Source organism: Propithecus coquereli, unplaced genomic scaffold (genome assembly GCF_000956105.1).
Source record: "Propithecus coquereli isolate 6110/MARCELLA unplaced genomic scaffold, Pcoq_1.0 Scaffold125, whole genome shotgun sequence".
Classification (NCBI taxonomy): Eukaryota; Metazoa; Chordata; class Mammalia; order Primates; family Indriidae; genus Propithecus; species Propithecus coquereli.
Genome location: NW_012136636.1, coordinates 5,671,457 through 5,690,517, shown reverse-complemented (window position 1 = coordinate 5,690,517; position 19,061 = coordinate 5,671,457). Strand labels below are relative to the sequence as shown.

General features: G+C 34.2%; 1 protein-coding gene across 1 annotated transcript in view; it reads right to left on the bottom strand.

Moving 5' to 3' along the window:
* Window positions 1-19,061, bottom strand: part of MYO16 (myosin XVI) — a 542,291-nt gene that overhangs the window by 216,236 nt on the left and 306,994 nt on the right. The window contains exon 20 of the mRNA XM_012637927.1: window positions 3,831-3,903. Coding sequence (XP_012493381.1) covers window positions 3,831-3,903 — 73 coding nt within the window. The remainder of the gene's footprint in view (window positions 1-3,830; window positions 3,904-19,061) is intronic.

Sequence of the window (19,061 nt, the reverse complement as noted above, 5' to 3'; positions counted from 1 at the left end):
ACTAATATTTTTAAAATATATGTTACTGATTTTACACACTGATTTTACAACTTGCTACTTTGCCAAGTTCTCTCATTGTTGGTAGCAATGGTCTCTTTCCATTTGTTTAAGACTATTTTGCTTTTCAAAAATGTTTTAAAGTTCCCCTGATTTAGGTTGTTTAGTTTTTTTTTTTAAACAATGTAAATGTTGTCTTCTTTTCTATTACATCTTCTAACAAGTTACTAATATTTTTAAAATATATGTTACTGATTTTACACACTGATTTTACAACTTGCTACTTTGCCAAGTTCTCTCATTGTTGGTAGCAATGGTCTCATTAATTCTTCTGGGTTTTCTAGATACATAATCATATGTGGAATATTTTTACCTTTCCTTTCCACTTATCAGGCCTCAAATTGCTTTCTCTCTGCTAACATCATTGGCATTGCAGTGTGTAGGGGAATACCTTTGTCTTGTTTATTATCCTTCTATTTATCAGACTTAGATACTTGGAATTCACTATTTTTAATGCTAAAGAGTATCCTGAAACAAACAAAAAGAGTGGACTGTAGAGGTTTTCCCATCAAAGCTTTAGGAAATAGTTTTGCAGTGCTAGGTATGAACGCCACATAATAAAGGAAACAAAATTTTATGAAATTTAGCTATTATATAACAGAAAGTGGGTGATAATATAATTAATTAATCAGGGTGACAGACTAATTAGCCTCTCAAATTGTACTTTGGGACTCAAATTATTTAGTGTACCTTTCTATACTGAGTAACAAACTACTGCTGGATTATATCAACTATAATCTTTACACTAAAAATTGTCCTTATTATAATAAAAGAAATAATTTTGAAGAGAAACAATCCATTTAAAGGCTATAATTGTCTGAATGTTTGTGCACCCTCAAAATTTGTATATGGATGTGAATCACCAAGTTGATGGTATTAGAAAGTGAGCCTTTGGTCATAATGGCTCCACCCTCGTGAACAGGATCGGTGCCCTTCCTGAAGGAGGTCCTAGAGAGCTGCCCTGCTCTTGTGCCATGTGAGGACGAGGTGCTGTCTGTGGAACAGAGAGCCCTCACCAGACATCAATCTGCAGGTGCCTTGATCTTGAACTTCCCAGCCTGTGAGTGGTACATTTCTGTTGTTTATCAATTACCTAAGGTAAGATATTTTGTTATAGAAGCCTAAGACAAAGTCAAAGAAAATAGGATTGGAATTTCCTATTAGTTAAAACGAATTCTCTTTTAAGAATATTGTAAGCATCCTCCATTTAATCTTTAGAGCTCCTGTAAGATGAGGTTGGAGACGCTGACCTTTTGGAGATGTGGACATGTTGGTGCTGAGTGATAGCCCCTCGGATGTGTCCTTATTCTAAACATTTGTCAAGCTTCTTAGAGAGAAATGATTCTTGAGAAACACATACATTATTCCTGAGCAAGAAGAACCACTAGGAAATCCACTATCAAGATTTTTTTTCTTAGCAGTGTGTTCTTCTTTAAATTCCAATTGAAAGCACATTTGTTAAATTTCTATTACATAGCAAATGCAGACACAATTTGAATCCAGAAGGAGTTGATATTCTAGTGAATAGTCGATCAATGGGTCAATAAGCTCAAAACAGAATAAAATAAATACTTACAAAGGCATTAGTATTTTTCTAGGTTTGATTTTGAATACAGCATTGATTTGTTAAGCATTTTGTTGAGAGTTTGCAATGGAATAAAAACAAGGAAGTCCACCTTCTGTTAGCAGCAAAAGAATCTAAAATGTATCACTCAAACTAGTGGCCTTTAAAAAAAAAGTTCATGTGCAAATTTAGGAAATTTGCTAAGTCCACTTTAAGATGAGATTTGTATTCATCACAAAGAAAGTAATTTATCCTTCTGAATGACTCCCAGTTGTGACTGTGCACGATAACAAAACAAACCTGATAAGAAAACAATATATTTTTTAAATAATAATTTTTTCAATAATTTAAGTTTCAGAAATGGTTTTTAGATTTCACCCATAAAAACAGTCTAAAACTAGCTTTTGGCATTTAATAGAGATTTAGATTGGGGAAAAAAAAGGTCATTCCTTGTTATACAGAAATTTCAGACTATGAATACATCCTACAATATATCATTGAAATATTTAGCAGAAAGAATAATGAGGGATTTACATAATTGTAGCAAAATAAGTATGTTTCAACAAAAAACAATGTAAATGTTTTGCACATAGTACTTAGTGCAGACATGATGGGTAATTCTTCGAGTGTGGGGCAGCAGCTTGGGAGCAAGTTCCCCCATAAGGGATGTTACATGACATCATTCCATCTGTCACTTTTACCAGGAGATGGATAAACCAGGGAATCTCATTACAGACATTCAAAGCGTCCCTGTTTTTTAAGATAAAACACAAGGAATCTATACGGATGCCTGACAACACTCAAACATTGGAGCTGAGAAACACATCATCAGATGCAGCCTGCAAACCTGCATATATTATATATATTCTACTAGTCACACTTAACCACTTTCTTCCTTGTGTTCATCATTATTTTTCTTATGGTAAGCAATAAATAAATAAAAACATGAAGTCTTTCCTTTTCTATTAATCCATAAAAAAGTATGAAAGGAGAAGAATTCTATGTCATCTTTGATCTTATTTCAAATTAGACTTTTTGCAAAGTTTTGTAAGGAACATGGTTCATGCTGACTCAGTTTGGATTAGGTGAGTCAGCAAAATTAATATCTATACACAGGATAACACAGAACTTTTCTAGAAACAAAGTTGGCTAAATTTCAAAAGGATTTTAAGCATTCTCATTTACAACATAAATGGTAGCTAGCCATCATTTCTTAAACATGTACAGTGTGACAGTCAATGACACCGGCATCTCTATTTACTCACGTTTAATCTTACAGCTCTGTAAATCTATCATTATCCTGATTTTACAAATAAGAAACCAAGGCTATAGATCCTTCATTTTGGCCAAGAAATCTATGCTAGTAAAAGTCACAGGACTGGGTTTCTGATACATATTATTTAATTTTTTTATCCAGTATCATTAACAACCACATGATCTACCTTAAGAAAATGAAGCCAAACAAATTACATAATTATTAAAATTCTCCCCAAACTCTGCTTCATTGTAATTATTTCTATAATGTAATGCAGTTTAGTATTCTATCTCTCTACTTTTATCTTTTTACAGGTTTATTTTTCTTCTCTGCTTGCTAAGGAAAGTTGTACTTTTTTCTCTTCTTTAACATTTAATTTTTAGATACACTTAATTTGATAAAATTCTTCATGCAGTACTATTAAAATGCCTAATAATTTGGCACTTTAAAAAGTGCCCTAAATTATAGATGGTTTAGAAATAACCAGTGATTCTGTAATGTGTTTTTATGAATTTGCAGCAGTCCTATGTATGAATGTCGCACAGAGATGTATCTAGAAATAACAGCATATCGCATAATGGAGTATTTCCATTCTGATTTTTGGCCAAGGTTTCTGAAGATCTTTGCCCTGATTTCAAATATTCATGTCATCCTTCTCTCTGACCTAGTAGAAATAATATTTCTGTAAGCACAACTCAGATCTTCATCTTGTATTGTCCTTTAAACAAGTGACTCTCTTTTTAATGTGTGACTATGCCACTTGTTTATAAGGCCACATAAAAATGATGAATATGTCAACAAACCAGGGATATTAATTTTAAAACATGGAGTAAAGTGCTTATTTTAATTCTATATTTGCAAGTCATTACCCTAGCAGTCTATACTGAAGTAAAAAATAACTTAGTTGGAAAAAAGCCGTTAAAGTTCATAAAATTTCAGAAAAGGTCTACTTACTTGTTCAAATTCATTCTTTTGAAATTCTTCAAAACCAAAGATGTCCAATATTCCAATATCCAATGTCTGCATGCTGAAACAAAATGATACACCAGGATAAATGGGCATCCTTACATCCTTAACCCCCACGCCCCCGGACCCTCTGCTTTTTGGTATTTCAGGTCATAAGAATTCAATTAGTTATTATGTCCCTGTCAATCTGAACTAAAAATGTACAATTATCTTAGAGTCTGGTGAAAAACTTTGAAAGTTGTCAAAAAGAAAATGTTCTTTTAATGCTTTGACTCAAACACAAATATATGAATAAAAAAACACATTGATTTCTAAATTTAAAATGTGACAATATATGGATGGTTTAATATTTGTTTCTCTAAAACAGTCTTTGTGTCTGCTCCTTAGATTGGACTTGCTTTCCCTTAAGGAACTTCAGCCTGCATACCAAGTGGCTCTCACTAGCTGTTACTTAGGCTATACATGCAGTAAATCAAGAGTTTTTTCATCACACACAAGTACAATACAAGGGAAATCACAATTAAGTCACATACATGTTCTTTGATATATCAAATTTATTCACTTCAAAAAATTACATTGTGGTCTTTCAGAAGTAATTTTTACAAAGGAAAAATGGAGAAAGAGGAACTTTGAAGGATAATTTAAAGAAATCAATCTTGTGATTCAATGTAAACTATCATTCTTGGGATTTACAACAGTCTTGGGGGATAAAATCTCAGAACTCTGAATCCACATGGTGAGTAAGGAAAGAAGTAAGATAAACCTGAGTCAGTCACAGCAACCCTAACAACTGTGATCTTGTGAAAAAGGGTGGGGGACGCATGGGGAAGTATGCATGAGATTGCTTCTTGCAAAACAAAAAGTGCCCAGATGATTCTGGAATGCCCAGGAGAACATGCACCCTGTCTTTTCTGCATCATTGACCTAGAGTGTCAGTGGGACAATTGCCGTCCTCATTTTCTGCCAGTGGGTACACTATTCTGTTATCATTATAGTTATTATAGTGTCGATACTCATTATTGTTGTTGGTGGCTGAATTTTTATTTCCTCTCTATTTACTTTGTCCAAACTGTAGAACCAAATTGGCAACCACCTCTGGATTTGCACCTGTGTCTTGTTTCTTACAAGCAGTGCACAATCATGATACTTGAGGGTCTATAATATGTCACTTAAATAACAATTTTCCTTTAAAAATGTTGAGTAATGATTCTATGACATCCTGCCTATAAGATCATTTGCTGTATATGGTAGAAATATAAATGTCATAGTAGGAAGGAGAGCTTTTAAAAACCCTTAATACAAACTTCATATGTCAAAGAATATAAAGCGAAGAGAGAAAGAATTATCCAATACATGTCTCTAATTGATTTAGTTTTTTATAAGGAAAAATAAAGATAGCTTTGTAACTCACTAGCTTGCCCAAATAAACTCTGCATGCATTACAGAGCTAAATATTAGGGTGAGAAACTATCAAAGGGTATGAACACAAATGTGATTATTTTTTTGATTTCAATTTTGACAAAAGTCAAAAAAAATGTTTAAAGGTATAATTACACAACTATTGAACACTTTTGCAACTATTAAATTCTTTTTCAGGATAAATAATATAAATACAATTAAGTTTCCACTAGAGGAATTATTTAAAATGTGTTGTGACTTTCATTTTAATAGATTTTTTTTTTCAGATCTACTGATACATCTCTCCTGTCCATCATTTGACATCCATCCATTTTCCTCTCTATCCTGCTCTCTTTAAAATTTGCACAAAGTATGTTGAGAATGATGTTCCCTTATTGCTAACAATGGTGCTGAGATTTAGAATGATGTCTTTCTTTGTTTTGGTTGTTTGTGAGCATATGTGTGTGAGTGTCCACGTGTGTTATCCATGTAATGAAATGATGTATTTCTCTTGTAGGAGCTTAGAGATGAACTTGGAGTTGGTCAGTCTCAGGTAGGAATCCTGGTTCAAACACTGTTTAGTTAGATAATTTTGGGCAAGTTACTTAAATTTTTTGAGCTGTGGTTTCATGACATATAAAATGAAGATAACCAGTGAAATCTGTCCATTAGATTGTTGGTAGAATTAGAGTTAATCCAAAGTTCTAGAAAAAGAGCTAGTATTAAATATATAGTGTGTGTCCAATAAGTGGAAGTTAAGTTTTTAAGAAATATTTTTTAAACTTACTATATAAATAAAGGGAATAATTAAAAGAGAAATACAAATGATTGATAGGCATAAGAAAGTATCAATCTCATTAAAATTGCAAAGAAATAATATTTTAAAATTAGGATGAGAAAGATATTTTCCCATACACTTTTTTTTTTGAGAGTTTAAATTGGTATGGTCTTCCTCAAAAACAATTTGATTACATGGCATAAAGCTTTGAAATGTTCGTACCATTTGAACTAATACTTCCATATATAGAAACCTATATGAAGAAAATGATCAGAAATGCCATGAAGACTTATATACAAGGATATTCATCGTTAACTTAATTACAATAACAACAAAAAGAAATAACAAATCTCCTACACTAAAACCACAATTAATTAAATAGCATGCATTCTATGGTGGATTAATTTAAAGAAACTGTCCAGTTAACAGAAAGCAATATATAAATTCTGAATAAAGAAAAAAACCAATTATATGTCTAGAAGATCTCAAAAGAAATCAAGCCTGAAAAGAGGAAATAGATAGTTTTTGTTTACTTTTTTTTTTTACTATTCCCCATATTGTAAGGTTTCTATATTGAAACACTGCTATTTTTATAATCAGCAAGTATTCAATTGATGTGTATGTAAAGACAATATGAAAACATGGAAAATGTTCATGAATGACATTATCTAAAAATAAAAAGCCAGAAACAAAATGTATACCCTCTGTATACTTATAGATTAATTTGAACGATGTTAAAAAATAAATCCATAGTTCAGGAAAAAATAAGGCACGTTTTAACAGTAGATATCATAGAATTGTAATCCTAGAGGTAATTTCTTAATTTTCTAAAAGTTCTATGCTGAGTATTATAATAATCTTTATTACTAACCTTATTTAAAACACTTTATCTAAAAATACATACGGTTAGATATATGTCGTGGCATTTTTTTATTTGGTGGAGGAAAAGGATACCAATAACATTAAGGGCAGCCAGAGGAAGTTAGAGCCCAGCAGCAATAAGAAATAGGTGTCTGGTTTGGCCAGCGATAGCAGACGCAGCAGGTGCAGGAGGAACCCCAGGAGTCAGGAGAGAAAGGGCTTGCTCTCCCGAAGGCCAGGTACCGGTCTCAAGTACAGGTGTCTCCTCTGTGCACTTACATCAGGAGCTCTGCCTCAGGCTCTCCTGTCAGACTCCCCTGCTTGGTTCCTAGCTGACCTGGGCAGCAGCAGCCCTATAATTACAGCACATAGTTTTGATAGAATTTTGGGGAAAGTACAAGAGATACCAGTGATACTATGTCACCCCATACACACCTCCCCTCCTTGGAAGGAGGACAAATTTGTGTCGACACACAAAACAGAGATGCTTGGCCACCAAGGCATGTGTGGGTGAGCGAGTCACATTAAAGGATTCTGATTCATATTGGGGATAGTAATGTATTAATTGGTAATGTAGAGTAGCATATATTTTTGTTGAAAAGATACTCCTCTTAAATGAATTTTTTTCACATTTCATAGACTCTGATTCCAAACATACTTGGTTCATAAAACCAAGTATGGGGGGAAGGAAAATCCATTGTCAAGGGAAAAATTAAATGCAAGTTTAAAGCATTTTAAGGACTACTTTTGCAATTCCTGGGAGACATAATATGTTCATTTAAAAGAATCTATTTCATCATTTATGACTGAATGAAATACATGTCTATAATTGCAATAGCAACCTGGGCAGGATAGTTACAAAAACGTTTAGCTAGCAAAATGTCCATACTATGTAGCAGTCAGCATTGCTGTTGCTCCTTTATTGATATCTGACTCCTGTTGCAGAGGCGTTTAACTCAACATTCAATTTCTGGCAAAGAGGAACAGAAACAGTTCATCTGACCAGCCAGGATGCAATCTGACATGAAAAATTAACATACTAATGAGATGGTCTCTTACAGTTCAATTCTACCTTAACATTCTTATGACACTTTCCTGATAGTTTACAAAACCGTCCAGTTTCTATTAGTATATTAGTATTATAAACCTTTTATGTCAGGCAAAATATTAAATGTGACGCCATTTCTCTGGTTTTGATTTTTCCTTTCATATGTTTAGGTATGGGGTAGGGGAAGGTCCAAGTTAAAGAGAATGTCTATCTTAGAACATGGACAAACTCACTTCATCTGAACAGAAAGATCTAGTGGTGTGTAGAAACCACATTTTGTCCTCAATCATCCTTAGACAAGGAGATTCCCTGGAGAGTTACCTAAGTATTTAGTAACTTTAGAAAATAGCTTAACCTTGCTTTGGCACAAAACCCTTAGACTGAATTAGAGTTGAGTCAGCCTCTTAGGCCAATCATAGATCAATAGGACGCCAGATGGGGCAAGAATGAATATAAACCCATTCCAGACTGGAGCAATCTTGTTGTCCAGACTTACTGCCCTTGGGATCAGTTGGACATCCACAGATGGCAGCGGCGGGCAGACCCTGAGGATGTTGGGCTGTGCTAGGGCATTCACCAGTTATACTGTCAACATGCTGATTTGTTTAGTTCAAATAAGTTTTGTTTTTTTAATGGACCAGGAGCACTCACTGCAGAGGCTGACTCTGCCCACTCCTTAGTGTATCTCAACCTCTCAGGGGTTCCTGCAAGAGGAACTTGGGAAAGAGAAGTGGGGTTCCAGGATTGCATACTTTTGGGGGTTTCTTCCTTTTATTCTTCGACTGAAGAAAGTACCTGAGGCTTATCACTTTCTGAAACCATGCCATAAATTATGGAAAGTGTTCGCAATTGCTGACAAAGTCAAGCTAGAAGCTGAGAGATGACCAAAGTGGCCATCTTAATTCCTAATTCTTTATAGTATTGTGCAAATCAACATCTTCCCTAAATGCTGTCACTCCCTGCACTTCTTCCCACAGGAAATGTAAGTTAGGAAGTGCAAAACTGGAGACCCACTGAGAGGAAGATTGCAGTTAATTAACTTGGACATCTAAGAAAACCCCAGGATAAGGATGAACATTGGAGCTAACACTTTATTGATCACTGTGTACCAAGCACTGTTATGAACATTTTAAAATGCCTTACCTCATTTAACCTCCACAACCACCCCGTGAGATAAATACTACAATCATTCCAGTGTTACAGAGGAGAATACTGAGATGGAGAATAGTGAAGTAATGTGCCCAAGGACAACACACTAGTGTGTAATACTAACACACATTAGTATTAGACGGATCAAGGTTGTGAACCAGGTCATCTAACTCTAGGTCCCAGGCCTGCAGGGCCTATGAAGTGCTGCATGAGACTTCTCCCAAGCGCTGGTCATGTGCACAAGTTTACTTCTGCCTTACTTAGAAACCAGGAAGCAAAATGTCCCTATTTGGGATTAAAAAATGGGCAGTACATCAATAACTGCAGTAGTAATAAGAGTGCATATCATAAAATGTCATTTCTATCCTTCATATCAGTGGAAGCTACAACTCACAGCTTAAAAGCAGGAGTACTTAGTACTTTCAATGAATATACATTCTTATTTATTATAAGCTGCATTTATAACAAGGATATATATGTACATTTTGTTACCAAAAGCATCTTTAGAAATAAGAATCAACCCAATGTACCACATAATTTAATTATATATATTTAATTTATGGTAACTCATGTATTTCTAACTAAAACAACTCTCATTTCAGAATGACTAAGTCAATTTGACTTTAAGTAAATATGACACCAAGTATTCTGCAGTTATTAAAAAGGATGGTTATGAAAAATGGACAGAGACCTGGGCAAATAGTTACCACAACGGAAATGAGACAGATACAAAACTGTATTATGGGATGTGAAGCACCTAGAACCCTCATACACGGCTGGTGGTAGCTTCAACTTGAAATTTGGAAAGTGTTTTGGCTTTATCTACCAAAGCTAAACACATGACTACTGAATGACTCAGAAATTCCATTCACGGGCATGTATCCAAGAGAACAAGTACAAATGTCCACTAAAGCACACACACAAAGAATGTTCAGGGCTGCTTTATTTATAATAGTCAAAATCTGGAAACAACCCAAGTACCCATTAATAATAAAATAAATAACTAAGTCATAGTATGTAGTGGTATGTCCAAATATATTTTTATAAAAGAATATTACACAGGAATAGAATAAGAATGAATTTCTGCTACACTCAACGTTAGATACACATCTCACATACATAATAATATCGAGCAAAAGGAACCAGATATTTAAAAAGTTCATGAAGGCGCATTCTGTAGTGTTGGATGTATTTTACATCTTAATTTGTGTACAGGTTACATTTTTGTGTTACATGTGTAAAATCACATGGGACTGTACACATAACGTGCATTTTAGCTATGTTACACCTCAATAAAACGGTAAAAAAAATGTATGCTCACTTCAATCACAACTATGCAAAGGGATAGCAATTACTAGTTAAATATTTGTTAAATGAGAAGCACTTAAATGCATATTTATTTTGGCACTGCCAAGTCAAATATGATGTTAGAATAGTGAACCTTGCTATGATTGACCCTGGCTACTACAAGGGGCTCAAGCACCAGTTATTAACATAAAGATATCAGCAGGAAAATAAAATACAAACAAGATGTTTGAGTGGCCCAGAGCCTAAAAGAGAAGTGAAATACATTCTTCTTGAAATTGAATCTAATTATGATGGTATTTATCCCATTATTTTTTTCATTTATGTTTAAGATTTATATCTGTCCTCCTATGTCTGTGGGCACTTTTGGTAAATACACACCACTCTTTGAAAGCCAAGTTCCATTTCTCAGGGATGCCTTTAGACCGATGACTTTACTCCCTCCAACAAACATAAAGAGAAGCAGTTTCTGTGCTCAACCAACTATCTAGACAACTGAGTCAGAGAGACAAACAAGAGAGAGGCTCCTTAGTTAATGAACATTGTCGTAAGGAGTGATGGATTTGCTGACCGGGTGTATCAACCAAAGAAGCACGCCGTAAATCAAAGCTTTGAAACAAAAGAACAGGAAGATATGAGATCAACTCAGATGTACAGTCCTCGTGGTTTATTCTTGCTGTCTCAAAGTCAGTGGCCAACTGTATTATTCCACATGCCATATAGCAACAGGTAGTGGTTATATCCACATACTTCTAAACCAGGATCCTGCATCACTATATTGGGACTAACTTTTGTAAATTGCCAATGTAAAATAAAAACCTAAATGAATATGGAGGAATTCTGTAGCTTATTTGTTTTTTCAAGGAAATGTTAATTTTAGTCTTAGATCAAAAAGATACCTCTCCTCTCCTTTCCATCTGAGTCAGTTTGTAGAAGACTGGAAGACGGGGCTCCGCTGATGTATTCAGGACTCAGGATCAGGTTAACTCGACAAGGTTGGGAAGATACCTTTAAAATAGGGGGCAGGTTTGAAAGGAGAAGGAACTCTGAGAGATATTTACTCTTCACACTTTGGCTTTCCACATTTGGTTTACAGTGAAGATGGTGAATCAGTGCATATGGCCAAGGTCAGTCAGGGAACACTCAGGGAAAAATACAGGGAAACTCAAAAGGTGCAAAACCCAATTATGTGCATGTGGTTTGAGCCAGAAAATCAGAAAGACAGAGACAGAGGCAGGGCCCCCAAAGGAGTGCGTAATCCAAGCTGGCTGAGTGGGAGATTTCTGTGATACTCAGAAAAGAAGTTTGATTACTAACCATGGAAAAGGGAGTTTTCCCTCTATGAGAATGGGTGGATGAGTTCTACCAGTCACTTGCTTCTCTGAGAAAAAAGCCAGCCATGGCAAATGTCTGTGAATTGGGATTGCCACAAGGTAGGACTCTAGATTCTGCACGGAGTTCCAGCCCTTCTCTGGAGGTTGCACTCGTTAAGGTAGAGTCCATGAAGAGGTGAGTGAACCTGGGTCATGGTTATGAGCATTTATAGCGTTCAAAATTCACCTATTACTAGTGGCCCTACCAGTTCTGCTAAGACTCAGAGATACACTGGATTAGATATATTTTAGCATAATTTGGGTTGGGGAAGGCCAATCAGAATTCACCCATTTTGGCATAAAGTAGTGAGGCTGCATTTGCAGAGAGCAAAAGTTTTCGTGATGAGGTATGGAGAAGACTGTGTAGAGCTGCTGGCTGAGACTTAAGAATGAGCTGTGAAACTCAGCAGATATTTAGGAGAATTCCCAGAATGTCTAGCTCTTCCCATGGTGGAAATTGCCCAGGGTGATTAATCCTATTTTGCCTTTTCTTGATGTTAGATCAATATAGTAAGAATGCTGTAGGTGGTTGTGTCAACTTTTGCCAATGAGAGGAGAAGAGGGGCTCAAATAACTATTTTGCAGATTGAAAGGGAAGCCTATGGATAGCTCCTCACTATTTCAACCTGCCAATTAAAAAGCACAGTGAAGCTTCTGCTGCCCTTCAGTCTATCAGCAATTGGGAGTGTAAAGCCCAGTCCCTGTCCTTGGGCAGCATCCAGTCTGTTTGAGAGCAATGAACAGGGAGAGTTCACCTATTTTGGTAACATTGAATTATATGTATGCTTCTACTTGCAGAAATCTCAACACTATTAAGGCATTTAATGCTTTGGGCCCTAATTCTCCTTAATGTTTTAAAATGGACTACTGAAGAATTTCTCGAATGTGTCTCAGTTCTATGGTCAACTAAATCCGAACGCTCTTTATCTTGAATTCAAAGCTACTCTGCACAAGTCCTTTGTGCTTCTCCAAGATAATGCACAACATTTTTTCCCCTTTTTTTGGCAATAAGAAGTCCCTGTCTTGAATTGTAAAATTTGTTTTATAAACATTTTGAACTAATATCCCACAGAATGCTCTCTGGGAAATACTGTCCACTGCCAGTCGCCATGTTCCTTCCATGGTTCTGATTTAAGACATAGACAGAAAAATGTATTGGTGAGAAAGAGAAAGGGAGAAGGGAGAGAGAAAAGAAAGAATAGAGAGATCAAATCAAAGGTATAGTTGGCATTTGTTTTTAGAAAAATAATTTGATATTACTCTGCATGGCAGATTTGTTCTCTGCTTCAAACCCATTAGATAACTACAATTTACCTTTGTTGTTCTGATTTAGTCTTTGGCCTTGAACTAACACATATTTTCAATAAAAATTCCAAATTATTACTGGCAGTCTAAAGGAGAATATCAATGTAAAAGGTATTTTTTAAAAATAAAAATTGAAGAAAGTGTGACATTAAATCATTTCTAATTTAGCCATTCCAATCAGAAAATTGTGTCTTGGAGTGCTGTAAACTATGGATTGGTCTGAACTATCCAAAATATATTTCAAGAGCATCAGATGTTTGGGTGCGACTGATGTTTTTAAACTTACTCCAAGTAGGAATCATAGATTCATAGGTCTTGAGATCAAAAGCAAGCCAAAGAGATATGTATGAAAAACCTCCATATGTAGGCAGATGGATGTGATTATCACAATTTCAGGGATTGAGAAAACTAAGATTCACAAGACATAAATGTTTTACTAACGATTTCATTAATGTTAAGCAGTAGGCTCAGAATAGGAATCCAGATCTTTTGCTTCCTATTACCCTTTAAAAAATTAAAACTCAGCTAAAAGATATAATTATAGCATTCATAAATTAATGACCCTGCATTTTGGAATAAATGCACAAACAAAATACAAAAGCTACATACCATTTCAACCCATGAGCTGTAGGTTACAGTAAAAAGTTCTGTTCAATTTGTTATTTATCATGGCTTTTTAAAGAGTTCCTTTTATAGCGATCCTCTTCCAATTCAAACTCTCTTTTTTATTTTTTATTTAAGTTTAAAATAAGTTTTATTGATATATTTAAGGTATAAAACATGATATTAGAAGATACATATATAGTAAAACTGATACTATGGTGGAACAAATTTATATATCCATAATCTCACATAGTTACCCATTTTCCCCACCGTGGCAAGAGCAGCTATTATCTACTCATTTAGCAAAAATCCTGAATACAGTACACCCTTATTAACTATGTCCTCATGTTGTACCACAGATCTTCTGATTCCTTTGTCCTATATATTTGCTACTTTGTATCCTTTGACCTACTTTTCATTCACTTCCTTCCCTGTGGTTCCAACTACTAAGTGTTCTAGATATCTTTCCAATGTAATAGAAGAATTGAGAAACAAAAGTGTTCATTATCTGAAGGATCTGATTTTAATGGCCCAGAAGATGATAGACCAAAGAGTCTGAAAACACCAGGAAGGGGATCATCTCACAATCTCTGAAATCGCTAGTGAAATGGAGAGCTGCCTTTCTAACAATCACTTGCAAATGCAAGGACTCACAATTTGTGGTTTCAAGTGGCAGCTGTAAAATTAAAATAATTAGACAGCAATGTATAGCAAGTGATGCTTCTGGATAACCAAGCACCCCAAAATTCAGTGCTTTAACACATTAAGTATTTATTATTGTTCACAAGTCTGCGTGTCAGATTGGGCTACCTGACAGGCACTGGCAGGTCCAGAACGACCTAACCCAAATGCCTCACAGTTGCCTGGCTACTGGCTAGATGACACAGGTGGCTGTGTCATCTTCCAGCAGAACAGCCTGGGCTTACTCACATGGCAATGACAGGGATCCGAGAAAGTAGATTTGTGTAAGGCTTCAGAATTGGCACGCCATCATATTTGCTGTACTTTCTTGGTTAAGACAAGTCACAAGGCCAGCTCAAAGTCAAAGGAAGAGGAAGAGATTTAACCTCTAGTAAGAGAAGCATCAAAGTCATATTGTTTAGGGAATGGATGCAGAAAACAATAAAGAATTGGGAACATTTTTGCAATCTAACACATGACTTTTCTCTTGATAGTAGCTTTTCAGCTAGCTTTTACTTAATTTATTTATAGTTCATTCATCTTCTCATTAAATGTGTATTGAGCACCTAGTTTTACAAAGCACTGTGCTAGATGCTAGAGTCCCAGACATAAAGGCGAACAGCCTTGTCCTTAGGGGCAAGTACATACTAGTATATATTTAACTCTAATAATTTTGCTTTAAATAAAGAAATTAACTTTATTTTTAAGGGTTAAACTTTTTAGGTTTAAAACTAAGCTTTTCCCCCTCTCCTTTGATGGTCTTCATTGTGGGAGGCATTTTTGGAAAAATCCAGATTTTTGAGTCTTACATGCTGGGGTTCATACCCCAGGTCCACCACTTCCTAGCTGAGTGACTTAACCTCTCTGAATTCCAGTTTCTTCATCTGTAAAAGGGATATGTTAGTGCCTACCTCATGGCTAATGTCAATATAAACTGTAATAATCTTCAGTTCCAAGTCTGGCTCATTTGTAGCAAAATTCAATAAATAACCACAGTCATTATACCTTCACCACTTATCACATCTGCATAAAGAAAGTCGCCAAGCTTGGAATATGTGTTTTTAACAAGACAGTATGTGAACAGAGAAAAGTTCAAAGCACAAGGCTCACTAAAGCGACAAATGTCCTTTCATGGAAAAGCACATCCTCTTCAATTAGAAAATTATATTTGAAAAAGGCAAACAATATTTAACTAGCGGTACTGACATTTCCTTCCTCGTGTTTTTTTTTCAGGCAGAGACAGGGTCACGAAGAGCCAGAATGGGACATTCTGCTCTGCTTTCTGAACGGCACTGCAGCATTATTTATTCTGGCAGAACTGCCACTACGCTCAAATGACAGGCACCGAGAGCATAATAAACACAGATTCGGTTAACTCTATTGAGCAGGACAGTTATCAGGGAGTTGAAAAGGGGCCAAATGCATTTCCTTGGTTAGAAATGAAACAAGAGAGCAGGAATGGCCAGCAGTGTAATGAATTTTCCCCTTTGTATAAAATATACAAGCTTTAGCCCCTGCACTCCTGGCTCAGGAAAGAGCCAGAGAAGTAGAATGCTAGAAGGTTTTTATTAATATTGCCTTTTTAAATCACTGCAGTTCTTATATCTTTTATTGAAATTATTTGACTCTCAAATAATATTCACAAATAACATAATGGTCATTAACAAAAGAAAACTACTCTTTAATACTAAAAATGTCATATTCTCACAGATCCGATAAATCTATTTTTCTCTCCATCTCCTTAAGGCAAAAGTACATAGTTCTTTATTGGTTCAATAAGCTGCACTATTCTTAAAGCACTTTATCACAAATATCATGATTGATATTTAAATGTTACCACTAATTTGTCCAGTGTATGACAATTTTTATAAGATTGGTAAATTTTTAATGATTATTTTGTATTTATTTATTTTTTTCATTAGTGAACACATTTATTGGTAGAATTATGTAGTTATTTCAGAGCATAGGCTTTGAAGTTGGACATTTATGCATTACATTTTATCTCTTTTTTTATTTCAAAGTATTATTGAGGTATGAATGTTTTTGGTTACCTGTATCACTTTTGTAACGCTTGAGTCAGGGTTAAAAGTGTGCTGGTCACCATATGAAAAAATCCTCAATGTCACTAACCACCAGGGAAATGCAAATTAAAACCACTATGAGATATCACCTTATCCTAGTTAGAATGCCTTTTATTAAAAAGTCCAAAAACAATAGATGCTGTCGTGGATGCAGAGAGAAAGGAACGCTTATACACTGTTGGTGGGACTGCAAACTAGTGCAACCCCTATGGAAAACAGTATGGAGATTCCTCAAAGAACTAAAAGTAGACCTAGTCTCCTATCCAGCAATCCTGCTACTGGTATTAAACCAAAGGAAAAGAGGTCATTTTATCAAAAAGACACCTGCACTCAAATGTTTACTGCAGTACAATTCACAATTGCAAACATGTGGAATCAACCCAAATGCCCATCAGTTCATGAGTGGATTATTTTGTATTTATTATGTGGTAATTTAAAGTTATTTTTGAGTATTATAATGTACATGATGGTTCAGTAAAACACCAATACTTTTTATTTCTCTAGATTCTTCTATTAGAAAATAAAAATGATCTCACAAAATAATAAAAAAATGCACAATTACAGACAAAAATTTTAGCTCTTTAGGAAATCATTACACATATGGGTGTTTTGGTAAGGAAATGGAGCAGAAGGGGAATTATTTAGAAAGCAGGTTTTGTCTCGGTTATTTGCTAACTTGTGTAGTTTGGGTTGTCATGGTAATAAGCATCATGATTTAAATAAGTCTACACGGAAATAGAAGTCAATTATACCATATTCATAAGAATCAAAGAAATTTCATTATTTAATGGAAAAAATCCTCAGTTTGGACAAAGGAAGGAAAAACATGATGTGTCACATTTATTTTTCTGACAAACGCTTGTTATTTCATCTCTGAAACAACATAAAGACAAAATATTTAGAATAAACAACAAAGGAAGCACCACACATAAAACTTCTGGAATGCATTAAAAATTTTAGTAAATACTTCATACACTCAGGATAAAGAAATCATTGAGAAATATGAAACAAACATTCAACTGAGGAATTGAGGAAAAAACAAAAAAGCAAAATGTAAAAAAAGTAGAAACAAGGATATAATAAAACTGCAGCGATTAGTAAAGCAAAATAGCATTAACATGAGAAATGGCAAAAAAAACAAAAAATTGATTTTTGAAAATAAATAATTCTTGTGGGCAAGTTTTGAGCAAGGATTATCAATGATATTGGGCAAAATGCATAAACAAACAGTATCTTGAATGTAAAAGTTGTCAAATTACAGTTAAAATAAAGATTAAAAGATTATAAAATAAAGCTATGATTTAGTTGGTAAATAAATTTTAATATTAAAGTGGAAAATATTCTATAAAATATATGTGACTCCTAAAAGAAAAAAAAAACTAATGCAATTAGACTTATAAACTTTAAAATAATAAATATCCAGAATTTAACCCTCCTTACAATTATCCAGAAGATTTTTAGGGAGATTTCACTAGACATTAAAGAAATATGTGATCTTCATTCAGTACAAACTGTTTAAAGAGAAGAAAAACAGAAAGCTACCCAATTTATTCTTTAATACAATTGTGATAGCAAAAGATTGTATTAGAAGAAAAAAATAGCTCAGTCTCACTAATGAGAATAAATGCAAACATCCTAAATAAGGACTAGAAAACTGAATCTAGTACATCATAAATAAAGAGGGTTTACACTATAAATGAAGAATGGTTCAACATCAAAAATATACACCAATGCAATTTTCCCTATAAGCAAAGAAAAGAATAGAATTGCTATGGTCTTCCTAAGAGATAAATAAAAAACACCAGACAAAATTTTGCATCCATCCATGATGGAAAACACTTAGCAAAGATTATCTACTGGAACTCTAAGTAAGAATATTACTTAGTGGCAAATGTTTAAAGGTATTATAATTAATTTGGAAAAAAAACACTAAAACCCATTATCATCACAAATTTTAAACATTATACTGGCAGTGCTAGCCAATGCAATAAAATAAGAAGAAGAAATAAAAGACATAAGGGAAAAGTAGAAAAGATAATTGTGATCATTTATATTGAAAAATATCAAGATATTCCACAGGAAAGTTATTGCAACTAATAAGAAAAACCAGCAGGATTTCTAGATATAAGATCAACATAGAAAATGAAAGATCAGTATTCTAATAAACAAATTAAAATGTAATAGAAAAAAAGAACTCATCGTAGCAATATAAAGCACAAATACCCAGAAAAAATAAATAAAATAAAGATGTGTCAGATATTGATGGGAAAAATTATAAATATTATTTAAGGAATAAAAGAATACATGAATAAATGTTGAAATACAGATATTTGTGGAAGAAAAAAATCAATAACCTAAAAGGAAAAATTGTCCCCATATTAATCTATGAATGTATTTCAATTCAACATCCCAGAAAGACTTTTTTATGGATAGAGTCAAAGTGATTATAAAATTCATATGCAAAAATAAAGATCCAGGGATAATGAAAACAAATTAAAAAATAAGGACTTATGAGAACTAAGTAATTAAAACAATATATTATTGACACAGTTTTAGTCAAATCGAGTAAAAATCAAGAGGGAGATAAAGAGGCATTGCTAATAAATGGGGTAGAGATCATTGAATATTCAACTAAAA